At 34.7% G+C, this 12,529-nt stretch overlaps 1 protein-coding gene and 1 pseudogene across 1 annotated transcript; both read right to left on the reverse strand.

Moving 5' to 3' along the window:
- Positions 1 to 1,246: 1,246 nt before the first annotated feature.
- LOC146938567 (cytochrome P450 71D11-like) lies at positions 1,247 to 3,621 on the reverse strand (annotated as a pseudogene).
- Positions 3,622 to 6,553: 2,932 nt separating this feature from the next.
- On the reverse strand, positions 6,554 to 8,501 carry LOC146938568 (cytochrome P450 71D11-like). The gene is made up of 2 exons (XM_085752511.1): positions 7,563 to 8,501; positions 6,554 to 7,367 (listed from the first exon to the last, which is right to left on the reverse strand). The coding sequence occupies exons 1-2, from the start codon at positions 8,481 to 8,483 to the stop codon at positions 6,723 to 6,725; spliced, it is 1,566 nt and encodes a 521-aa protein (XP_085608637.1). The 5' UTR covers positions 8,484 to 8,501; the 3' UTR covers positions 6,554 to 6,722.
- Between the last annotated feature and the right edge of the window lie 4,028 nt (positions 8,502 to 12,529).

The following is a 12,529-nucleotide window of genomic DNA, read 5'->3' on the forward strand; positions in this document are numbered from 1 at the left end:
TATAGTAGTAATGTGTAGTGAAAGCACGCATTATCCATTATTCCTCGAACTCGTTCTTCACAAATCTGCTTTTGATGTGTTCGAAGAAATGCACCAGTTGAACGAATCATGAAGGATGTGTTTATGTAAGTAGACCTTGTAACATTTTTTGTTCTCATCAATTTCATTGTGCTTTCGGTATTTGTGTTCATTGTAATTATGAACGATCGTGTTTATATCTTCGATATCTCTGTGTCCAACTCTGAAGATTAATGTCTGAGTTTTTTGAAACCCAAATGGACGGCAAACTCTCCCTAATAGTTTTAAGTTTTAACATTCTTGCATGTCCAAGCTAGAGTTTGAATTCGGGAACTTGGTTAAGCAAGAAGAGACCGGTGTCATCTCATCATTCTTGGGTATAAAAGGGTATTTGAAATGATGCTGATTTAGATTTGAATTATACCTATTGTGTATTTTTGTCTGAGGATGATGAAAAGTGACTCATTTTTCTCTGATGCACATATTTTAGAACTGTTTTCATACATTGAGTAGCAAAATTGCATGATTGAACAGAGCATTGAGATGATTTCGAGAAAAGCAGAGAATCAAATCATGCAAGAGATGCTATGGCCTCTGGTGCTTTCGTGAGTCCTTATTTATTTCATATACAATCAATCATAATCGTCAAATATTTAAAAATGTTTCACTTTAATCATAATTACTTCTAAGTATGAGTGGTTGTGATGTTTTGACAATGAATATTCTTTTATATTGAAAGTGTATCAAAATTAAATTCTTGTTATATATCATACAGAAAATATACATATTTGATCTTGAGTTTTCTTTCCAATACACTGTATCCGTAGCTAGAAGTTTTCATTTTCAAATTTAAGCCATAGAAGTGCACTTTTAAATCGTAATTTAAACAAAGCCTTTTGAATATGATCGTAACATGATAAATAAAATACAGTTCAAAGATAGATCACGTCCAAATCCTTGTTTTGAAAATCTTATAAGAAAGCATAATACATTAAGAGGGATTGTATCACCCACCTTTTTTTTTCATCCATTTGCTTTTCAAATGGAAAAGAAGCGTGCTTACAGATAATTAAGATGGATTAGGTAATTAACTGATTATACGAATAGATTTACAAAATTGCAAGAAAGATAGATGGCTGGCCGGCTGGCTGGTAGGTAATTAACTTATCAAGTCAAAACTAAGTGATTTTAGATCCAAAACATTTTAACTGTATGAAAATACAACAACTTATTCGAATATCGTTTTAAAAAATAAATTGTCCATCATCACACAAGATGCAAAATATTGGGTGAATATTATACTTATAAGTTATAATAACGCGGCATGTTAACTCCTCAAGCCTGAAAGGAGATAATATAAACATGGTTTAGATTTATAGAAACTTACAAGCCATACAATGTTGATTTTCATGGTCAACAAGGCTTAGATGTTTGAATCCCTAAAATAAAAGATCATGTGAAGCTATTCACTGCCAAAGGTTTCATTTGCGAAGCTGATCATGTGACATTCAAAGGTTGATAAACAAGTGGAATCAGTAAAAGATCATCTTTTCTTCTCATTGCGATTCCAAATTCCTCAGTCATGTCTAATTCTGCACTTTTGATTCCATCGGGAAGCTTCCAGTCAAAATGATACAACAACATCGCTAGGGCCAGCTCAATATTTCTCAAACCAAATGTACTCCCTGGGCATATTCTTCTTCCGGCACCAAAAGGAATGTACTCAAAATTACTTCCTTTATAGTCAATATCGTTGTCGATGAATCTCTCGGGCTAAAATCTCTCTGGTTCAGTCCAGTAGTTTGGATCTCTTGCAATTGCCCAAGCATTGACGACCACCTTAGTCTTAAACGGTATGTGATAACCATTTATCTCACATGCTTGACCACATTCTCTTGGTAGCAAAAGAGGTACTGTAGGGTGGAATCGAAGGGTTTCTTTGACAACTGATTTCAAATAATTGAGTTCGTGGATGTAATTTTCATCAACCTTTCCTTTCATTTTGAAAACCTCTCTCACCTCAGCTTGTGCTTTCTTCATTATTCGTTGATCTTTTATCATCTCTGTCATCGCCCAAACTATGGTGCTTGCTGATGTCTCACCTCCAGCTCCAAAAATGTCCTGAAAAGTAGCTATCAATAAGGTCAACCTAATCCAAGGATGTTTAATAAGAGACTCAACTAGTAGCGATAGGGAGGAGATAGAATGATAAATTTTCAGAGCAATGAAAACGTTATTTCTATGTTTTCAAAAAATTTTAAATACTGAATCTATTTTTAAAACTTGTAAAAGAAAATGGTGAGAGAAACATTGAATCTATATTTTATGAAGTTTACGAAAACATGAAACATGGAAAGTAACCTGTCACTCAAAAAGATAACTTGTAGATAGGATCCATTACTAAAAAGTATGGAAATCACGTGGAAAATATTTCACAGTTTCAATGATTTCATATTGAATATGTAAGATGGGAAGGTTTTAAATACTCATTTAAATTTTACAGTAGTAAATAAGTTTTTATTCTTCAAAGTATTTGGAAGAGGTTATAACACACTTACCAAGATTATGGCCTTGATATTGTCTTTTGTTAAGGAGAAATCTTGGTCGCTACCATCCTCATATTTTAAGAGAATGTTTACCAGATCTTCTACTACCTTACCTTGGGATTTTGTGTACTTTGCTTTTTTATGCTCATCGATGATGTTTTCAAACATCTCATCATTTTGTCGATGAAACTTCTCAAGCTTAGGCCTAATACCAGTAACATGTTGAATCCATTTAGAAGATGGAAACAAATCTCCCAAGTTAAAACCTCCTGCAATCTTTACTGTTTGTTTTACCGCTGATATAAATTTTTCTTGGCCTCAGCATTCATTGCCAAAGGCGGCCCTTGAAACAATTGTGTATATTGAAGAAAGTAGAGCTTCAGTGAGGTTGAAGGGTGATCCATTCTGCGAAGCAATCGTTTTGACAAGATTGGAGAACACCTCTTCTCTTATTGGTTGGTACGAGTTGACCCTTTTTAGGCTTAAAAGCTCCAATGTGCAGATTTTTCGTAACTGTCTCCAATAATTACCATACGGAGCAAAAGCTATATTCGTGGAGTTGTAAGACATTATTTCCGTAGCTAGGATTTGAGGCCTTGTTGCAAAGTGAATATCATGGATTGTCATCACCTCCCTAGCAAACTCAGGCGATGAAATGACAATAGTCGAAACCTCTCCAAGTTGAAGATGCATCAAGGATCCATATTCTTTGGCCAAGTCTCTTAATTTCCTATGGGGTTGAGAGCTTAACAGATTGTGTATATTTCCTATAATAGGTAGCTTTCTAGGCCCAGGTGATATGTTATAAGTTGAGTAACTTTTCTTTTTTCGTATCTTTTGTACTATAAGGGTTAAGAGAACAAAGGAGAAAAGATATGGCAAGTATAGGACTAGTAGAGCCATGGAAAAGAAACATAGAATGAACCATATCCTGCTAGCTAATGTGTATATGCACAACATACACATTATTGAGCACACTCTATGACCATAGTGTCCTTTTACAATTTTTGTTTGTTTCATCATTTTGGGTTGTCCAATATTTGACAAGATTAACTTAACTTCCATGTGCTTTCTTATCTAAATTAGATGTATATATTCTATTTAACGGTTGAACCTAACTTATTAGTACGGATGTAAAGGTTCCTTTGTGTTCAATGGAATCATTAAATTTTCTCAATAAAATAGTTTGAAATTGATGTACTTGTCCATCAATAAGACTGGCGTAATTGAAAGGAACAAGATATTTTTAAAAGCCTTTTTTTTTTTTTTTGTTGTTTTCCTTACTTTCTACAATATCATAGACTGTAGTTGAACCCTTGTTATCCTTACCATACAGCCAGCCAAAGAAACAAATGTCTGCCATATTTCCATGTATATAATATACTTTAGCACTCCCTTAGTCCCTAATTATTAGATGTTTTAGTAATATTTGTTTGTACCTAAATTTAAGATCCTTTGCAAAAGTTTAGATACATCATTTTCTCTTCAAGTATACACCTTATTAACACTATGATAGTATTACTATTTATTTCTCTTGGAATATAAAAAGTCTTGAATGAACCTATAGAGACAAATGGAGTATAATAATTTAAAAAATGAATAAAACAGTTGCGTAGCTATCACTTATCACTCAAGCATTTTTAAACACTTGAACATACAAACTAATATTTTTTATTAGGAACTTATTAGTTAAGTAACATGATTAACAACTTGCTCTTGTTTGTCTAATAAAAAAAAAATACAACTTGCTCTTGTAATAAAAAATTAAAAGACTAAAAAGACAAATCTCAACTTGCTAAAAAAATTATTAAAGACAAAAATTAATTAACATGAAAGTAAGAGTGCCACGGAAGGTTAGGAATCTAGTTTGGAGAGTGTGTCGTGGTTGTTTGTCTATGTGCCAATGGTTGTATGGAAAACATGTGGCTTACCCGTTAGATTGTGCGCTTTGTATGGGGGGTGTACAGTCGGAATGACATATATTCTTCAACTGCACCACAAGTTTACAGTGTTGGGAGCAAGGAGGTCTTTCGGCAGCAACATACTACGGTTCCAGAAGTAATACTTGGTATCTACCTATGAAGCACAGACACTCCTTGGATAAGGCGTGTCCCCGTGTCAGACACGTGTCGTGTCCGACACCGACACGACACCGACACATATAATTACACTGTATTTTGTGATTTTTTTAAAAATTTAACTGTGTCGGCGAGTCGGTGTCCGTGTCGTGTCCGGTGTCCGTGTCCGTATCCATAAATTCATACTCAACAGAGATGACGGTCACAGACCATAAATTCATGATGATTTTATATGGCATTTGGAATAGCAGGAATGACTCGATATGGAATGATACACAATTGAATGCTCAAGAGATTACCTCTAATGCTCGAATGTGTTTGGCATGAATGGTAGACGTCGTAACAGGGAAAATGACACGAGTAATGCAGGTGACAGATTTGCATGGCATCATCCAGATCCCGAAAATTGAAATGTAACGTGGATGCTAAATTTCATCGAGCAAAAAATGCTACTTGTTTAAGATGTTGAGTCCGTGATGCTCAAGGTAACTTTGTTTCAACACTTACTGGTTAGATAAATCCAATGGTTGCAACTCACGAAAGCGAAGCTCTTGGTTAATGGAAGACAATGAAGTGGGCGGTCGAATTGGAAGAGCAAAGTGTGTCATTCAAAATTGATTCAAAAATACTGGCAGATGCTATTGTTCTAGAGCAGATTGTATTTCTGAGTTGCACGTTATCATAGCTAAGATTATAAGTATTTTAAATTCAAATTACACCTTCGAGGTTAAGTTTATTCAACCACAAGCGATTATATCATAGCCAAGATTATAAGTATTTTAAATTCAAATTACACCTTTGAGGTTAAGTTTATTCAACCACAAGCGATTATATCATAGCCAAGATTATAAGTATTTTAAAATTCAAATTACAACTTTGAGGTTGCAAGTTTATTCAACCACAAGCGATTATATCATAGCTAAGATTATAAGTATTTTAAATTCAAATTACAACTTTGAGGTTATAAGTTTATTCAACCACAAGCAATTATGGTTGTTCATACTATTGCACAAGTCATCATTTTCAAAGCTAGACATTATGTTTATGATTATGTTCCTCCTTAATACACACATGCAAAATTTTATGTAGTTATTGTTGTTGTCCTGCAAAATTTGGTGCTCAGTCGAGTGGATGTATGTTTAGCCGAGTTCATGACAGTTGGTTTTATTTATGGATGCCTAAGTTAATAAGATGTTATGTAGGCGGATTTCGCATTTGAGACGATGATCCTATTTTTTTATCAAGGGACGACGCTAAGAAATGGACTTTGTTTCTCTGCTACATGTTCCTACATCATTCCAAAGAGCGTATAGTGTCGATGGGTGAACTGCTACCTAAGAAGACATGAAAATGAAGTAAAGAAAAGCGATCAAGAAAAGATAAAAAGATAGGTAAAGATTTGTTTGATTTGATGTGTGTAACTTGAATAATCTTTACAATGAGGTATTTATAGACATAGAATAACTAAGCAACCTACATTAACGTTGCTTGTAACGTTTCTGGCCCACTATCTACCATATTGCATCGTGTAGAGTCATAACTAACATCACTAACGTAAGTAACTACCCCGTAGGCTAAGTTACAACCTAAACTCGCCTTATTGGCGGAGTTGTATCAAATATATATGTCCTCCTAATATCTTGATCATACAGTTTAGTTAAGAGAAAAATTATTCTTGTACGGCTGAGTGGATTTTTTACCACGTTTTTCCATTCAATTTAACCTTGGATTCAGTTTTAGCCCTTTTCCAAGGTTTAAGTATTTCCAAGGTATCTTTAAACACTTCATTTATCATGTCACACATGTACGAAGTAGTTCTCTTGGACTCTCATAAAATATTACCACCCTGAGAAGAAGTTTACCTGTGAACCAGTAAACTAATATAGGGTTTTGCCGAATATTAGCCAAACATGGTTAAGTTACACAATCTTCATTTATTTGGATTCTAGGAAACATGGATAAGTTACACAATCTTCATTTATTTTAACTCTTATAGCCAAACATAGCCTACTTATTTCTACCGAAGGAAGATATCTGTTCGGTACTCTGCTAAAAATATTACAAGTAAACTGCAAGAGGTTTAATTTTCTTCTAATGAAGCTCGTATGACTTTCAGAGGATGATAAACAGAAGAAAACAATAAAAGTTCATCCTTTCTTCTCATTGTGGCTCCAAATTCGTCAGTCATGTCCAATTCTTCGCTTTTGATTCCACTTGGAAGCTTCCAATCAAAATGATACAACAACATCGCAAGGGCCATCTCGATATTTCTCAAACCAAATGTGCTCCCTGGGCATATTCTTCTTCCGGCACCGAAAGGAATGTACTCAAAATTACTCCCTTTATGGTCAACGGCGCTGTCAATGAATCTCTCAGGATAAAATCTCTCTGGTTCAGGCCAGTATTTTGGATCTCTTGCAATTGCCCAAGCATTTATTGTTACCTTACTCTTAATAGGTATGTGATAACCATTTATCACACATGCTTGAACACACTCTCTTGGTAGCAAAAGAGGTGTTGGAGGGTGTAACCTCAGGGTTTCTTTGACGACTGATTTCAAATAACTGAGTTCGTTGATGCAATTCTCTTCAACCTTTCCTTTCATATTGAAAACCTCTCTCACCTCAGCTTGTGCTTTTTTCATTATTCTTGGATTCCTTACCATTTCTGCCATTGCCCAATCTATTGTGCTTGATGATGTCTCACCTCCGGCACCAAAAATGTCCTGAAAAGTAGCTATCAAGTTCAAGCTAATCCAAGAATGTTTAAAGCGATATATAAAAAGACAACTTTTAGATAGTATTCAATGCTACATATTAGAGATACAAGATGTGAGCAGGTTTTTAATATTCATCTAAATTTTTCTGTAGTAAACAAATTTTTCTTCTTTGAAGTATTTGGAAGAGGTTAATTCGCTTACCATGATTATGGCCTTGATATTGTTTTTTGTTAAGGAAAATTCTTGGTTTCTACCATCCTCGTAATTTAAGAGAACGTCTACCAGATCTTCTTCTACTTTAGCTTGATCATCTTTGGCTTTTGTGTACTTTTTCTCTTTATGCTCATTGATGATGTTTTCTAATATCTGATCAGTTTGTCGATGAATCCACTCAAGCTTAGGCCTCAAACCAGTAATATGTTGTAGCCATTTAGCTGAGGGAAACAAATCTCCCAAGTTAAAACCCCCGGCAACCTTTATTGTTTGTCTTACCAATGATATAAATTTTTCTTGGTCTTTGCATTCATTGCCAAATGCAGACCTCGAAACAATTGTGTACATTGTAGAAAGTACAGCTTCAGATATATTGATTGGAGATCCTTTCTTTGAAGCAATCCATTTGACAAGATTGGAAAGCACTTCTTCTCTAATCAGTTGGTATGAGTTGACCCTTTTCAGGCTTAAAAGTTCCAACGTGCAGATTTTTCGTATCTGTCTCCAATAATTACCGTAAGGAGCAAAAGCTATACTTGTGGAATTGTAAGAGATTATTTCTGTTACTAGAATTGAAGGCCTTGATGAAAAGTGAATATCATGGGTTTTCATCACCTCGCTAGCACACTCGGGTGACGAAATGACCATATTAGAAACCTCTCCAAGTTGAAGATGCATCACTGGTCCATATTTTTTGGCCAAGTCTCTTAATTTCCTATGGGGTTGAGAGGTTAACAGATTGTGTATATTTCCTATAATAGGTAGCTTTATAGGCCCTGGTGGCTTGTTATAAATCGAGTAGCTTTTATTCTTTCTTATCTTTTGTACTATAAGGGTTAAGAGGACAAAGAAGAAAAGATATGGCAAGTAGAGGATTAGTAGAGCCATGGATAGGATAGTATGAAGCATATCCTACTAGCTAGTGTCTATAGATATATTTATATACACACTGTATACATTGTTGAGGACACTCCATTACCATAATGTCCTTACACATTTGCTGTTTGTTTTATGTTATGTCATCATCTTGGGTTGTCCAATATTCTATTTAAAGGTTGAACCTAATTTATTAGTACGATGTAAAAGATCCGTTGTGTTCAATGGAATCATTAAACTGTCTCAATAAAATAGTTTGAAATTGATGTACTTGTCCATCAATAAGATTGGCGTAAGTGAAAGGATCAAATTTAGATACATTATTTTTTCTTCAAATGATATACATCTTATTTTTTTAAGGAAAGAAGCTTGAAGCATTTCATTAATCAAAATGTATTCAATACGATTTGGTATTTCTATCAAAACCTGGAAACCAACTGAAGATGTAGCCAACATAACCAACCTATAGTCTGTTCATTTGTTTGTCTCCTCACAAACTCAACAACGGAGTTAACATAGTATTGTTCGATGATAGTTTTACAATTTTGAATAAGATCACCCCAAACTTTGTGAAATCATGGTTTGTAGATGAGAAATTATCCACCACCCTTTTAGCGTCAAGCTCAAAGTCAATAGGTCCTAAGTGAAAACCATGAACTAGTTCTAATGTTGATAAGAATCCCATAGCTTCATCAATGTGTACCGCATAAATTGGATTAAACCATTCAGTTTTAACATAAACAGAAGTACTTGTATCATCCTTTATACATACTTTTATTCCGACTCTACTGGTCTATTTGAAAAAAGAAACATCAATATTACACTTAAATATTCCCGTAGCTGATATTCCCCACTTTACATTGCCTGATGGTTGCAGCAGTGTGCATGATGTGTGTTGGAACAAAATTGAATTTGTAAAATATCTCTAAAGTTTCGATGATAACTAAGTATTGAAGAACAATTGGATATGCTAATATATATTCAAGAAGACATTTGAAAACTAGAAGAATATCTAGTTTTGATCACAAGACCACAAATTAAAATTCATAGTATAAAATCTAGTTTTGATCCTAGAAGAATATATACAAGAGCATTTGAAAACTAGCGAAAATGAAATTCTGCATCAGACTCAGAAGACAACCAGAACCTGAAGACTACTAGACTCTGAAGGTCATCAGACCCTAAAGAACAGAAGACTCTGAAGGTACGTCAGACTTTGTCTTCTTATGAAGTTGTCTCTATCAGACTCAGATAGTACAACTTGTCTTTTTCTGATCACGTGCAATTAAAAACAAAGAACGTCAAGGACAAAAGGAATGAACGGATAATTCCAGTTGTAGCAAAGGAATTTCAAATGTTCCATCAAAGACATTATCCATATCAAGTAACATTTCAACGTTCTTGATCAAGCTTCTCAAAGACTCAAATAATGTGCTAGCACCTCTCCAACGTCTCTCAAATCCTTGCCTATATAAGAAGCTGAAGACTTGAAGAAATCAACAAGACTCAACAATCATTAATTATGCCCTTACTCTCTCTCAAACTCAAACGCGCATAAACAATTAAGAATTTCTTACTACGTTCATATCTTAGAAATTCTAAGTCTTAAGAGTCTTACTGTGTTTTGTGAATATTTACACCTTTGATTGTATATCAAGTGTCAAAACCAAACAATCTTTTATTTGATTAAGTTAGATTGTAGAAGTCTCTTTCAGTTGTGATCGAGCATTTGAACTCTCTTGCTTCTGTGCTTGAGCATATGTAATCTTTAATGATTATAGTAAAAATCCCTTGCAAGTGCAAGGGGACTGGACTACTCCTGGATTGTAGGAGGAACCAGTATAATCTCTCTCTCTCTCTCTCTCTCTCTCTCTCTCTCTCTCTCTCTCTCTCTCTCTCTCTCTCTCTATCTATGTTTGTGTTTGACCTTATCCGCTGCACTCAAACTTGTGAAAACACTTAGAAAAACTTTGAACCCCCCCCCCCCCCCCGTCTAGTATTATCCAGCTCGATTTTAGCGTCAAGCTCAAAGTCAGTAGGTCCTAACTGAAAACCATGAACCGGTTCTAATGCTGATAATAATCCCATAGCTTCGTCAATGTGTACCTCACAAATTGGACTAAACCATTAAGTTTTAGGCAAAACAAAAGTACTTGTATCATCGCTTATACATACTCTTATTCCAACTCTATTGATCTATTTGGATAAAGAAACATCAATATTACAATTAAATCTCCCCGTAGCTGATTTGTCCCACGTCACATTATTTGATGGTTGCGGCAATGTGCATGATGTGTTGCGTATCAAACGAGCAGCTTGCCAATCATGGAGTATGGACTTTGTTCGTTCTACAACTCAACTTGCCAATCATGGAGCATGGACTTTGCTCGTTCTACTACATATGCTTGAGCATCAATAACCTCCTTTCACACTTTATTATTTCTTTGTTTTCAAATATTCCATAGCACACAACAAAACAAAGCCGCATCTTCTAATGATAAAACATGTAACACTTTAAAAATATTCTTATAAATACTATGATGGTATTACTATTTATTTCTCTTGAAATTTAGAAAGAAAAAAAAGGTTAACACTGAATGCACATGTACACAAAGATATAAATTTTGTTATAAACTATACTTATTAATTACACTACGTGTTTCTAACATGCATGAATGGTGATAGAATATTCTTATAAATAGAAACAAATGGATAATAATGATATAATATCTGATCAATCTACCGTCGATGCACCTTCACAAGCTTAGGCCCAAATTATTCGGATTTTTTTTTTGTGGTGGACGGAATTTGAACCTCGGATCTTACATATATCATGCAGTGTTGCTATCAACTGAGCTAAACTCACGAGGACAATTATTCGGATATTTGATATCAGAAGGAATGGTTTTAGTTAAAAAAACAAAAAGAAAAAGTTGCGTTGCTATCAACTATCGCTCAAGCATTATAGAATACTTTTTTAGGCATTTTTAAATACTTGAACATAGAAGTTAATATTTTTTAACAGGAACATGGTTAACAACTTGTTTTCGTAAGACAAAATTTAAAGATGAAAATGACAAATCTCAACTTGCACAACAAACTATCTGACAAAATTTAAAATCGCATCTTTGCTTGATTATCAAAACCGAGAAAATGGCATCCTGGGTGTTGGTGTATATATAGAGGGAGAGATCAAATTATATTGATTTAACGTTACACTCTCCACAATAACATTTTACTTTTTACATATTTTTTAAATTTGACCGTTGGACCGTAAGTTTATAACGCGTAGATCAACCATGTAGAATTTTACACAAATCTAAAATAATTTGATATGTTATCGCGGCACATCAAGATGAATGGTGTTCAATAAAAATGCATAAATCGTTAATCGTTTATTTTTTTCTCCTTTTTCAAGGATCCAACATGTATAATTTCCTCTATTGAATTTTTATTAAGATAAGTTTTTTTGTGGGTGGTGGGGTGGGAGGGGTGAGGAAATTAGGAAAATACCTTGGATTTCTTGGGATTGCATTTATTTTTCAAAGGAGAGTGGGCGTTTGGGGGTGTATAACATTAGGGAGTTTAATTTGGCATTATTATGAAAATGATGTTGGAGAACGCAGGTGGAATATGATAGTTTTTGGTTTAGAGTTTTGACAACTAGATACAGGATTGTTGGAGGTAAGGTGGGTGAAGGTAGTTGTCTTGCATATGCTTGGTGGAAGCAAATGGGAGCAGTTAGGCATGGAGATGGGTTGGAGGTGGGGAGTTGGTTTGATAACAATCTGGTGCAAAAGGTGGGGAATGGAGCCAACACATTCTTTTGGTCGGATGTGTGAAGGGGAAGATAGCATTTCGCGTGATGTTTGGGAGGCTTTTTGACTTAGCAGAGAATAAAGAATTAGTTGTGGATGAAATGTATTCTTTAGGTTGGAGTCTAGGGGGTGGCGGGTGAAGATGGCGTTGTAGGCTTTTCGCATGGGAGGAGGAAATGTGGGGGGAAATTTGCGATTTTGTATAACGTTGTTTTGCATGTTCATAGCGATGATATTTGGAGATGGCAGTTAACTGTTGAT

The sequence above is a fragment of the Medicago sativa genome, chromosome 3, assembly GCF_051527215.1.
Source record: "Medicago sativa cultivar Bolivia chromosome 3, Bolivia_mono, whole genome shotgun sequence".
In the NCBI taxonomy this organism is placed as follows: Eukaryota; Viridiplantae; Streptophyta; class Magnoliopsida; order Fabales; family Fabaceae; genus Medicago; species Medicago sativa.

Bases quoted from the DNA above. Each gene is read 5' to 3' on its own strand.
- LOC146938568 (XM_085752511.1), bottom strand. From the start codon at position 8,483: ATGCTTCATACTATCCTATCCATGGCTCTACTAATCCTCTACTTGCCA. The intron at 7,368-7,562 runs GTAAGCGAATTA...GCTACTTTTCAG, and splicing joins ATATCAAGGCCATAATCATG to GACATTTTTGGTGCCGGAGG.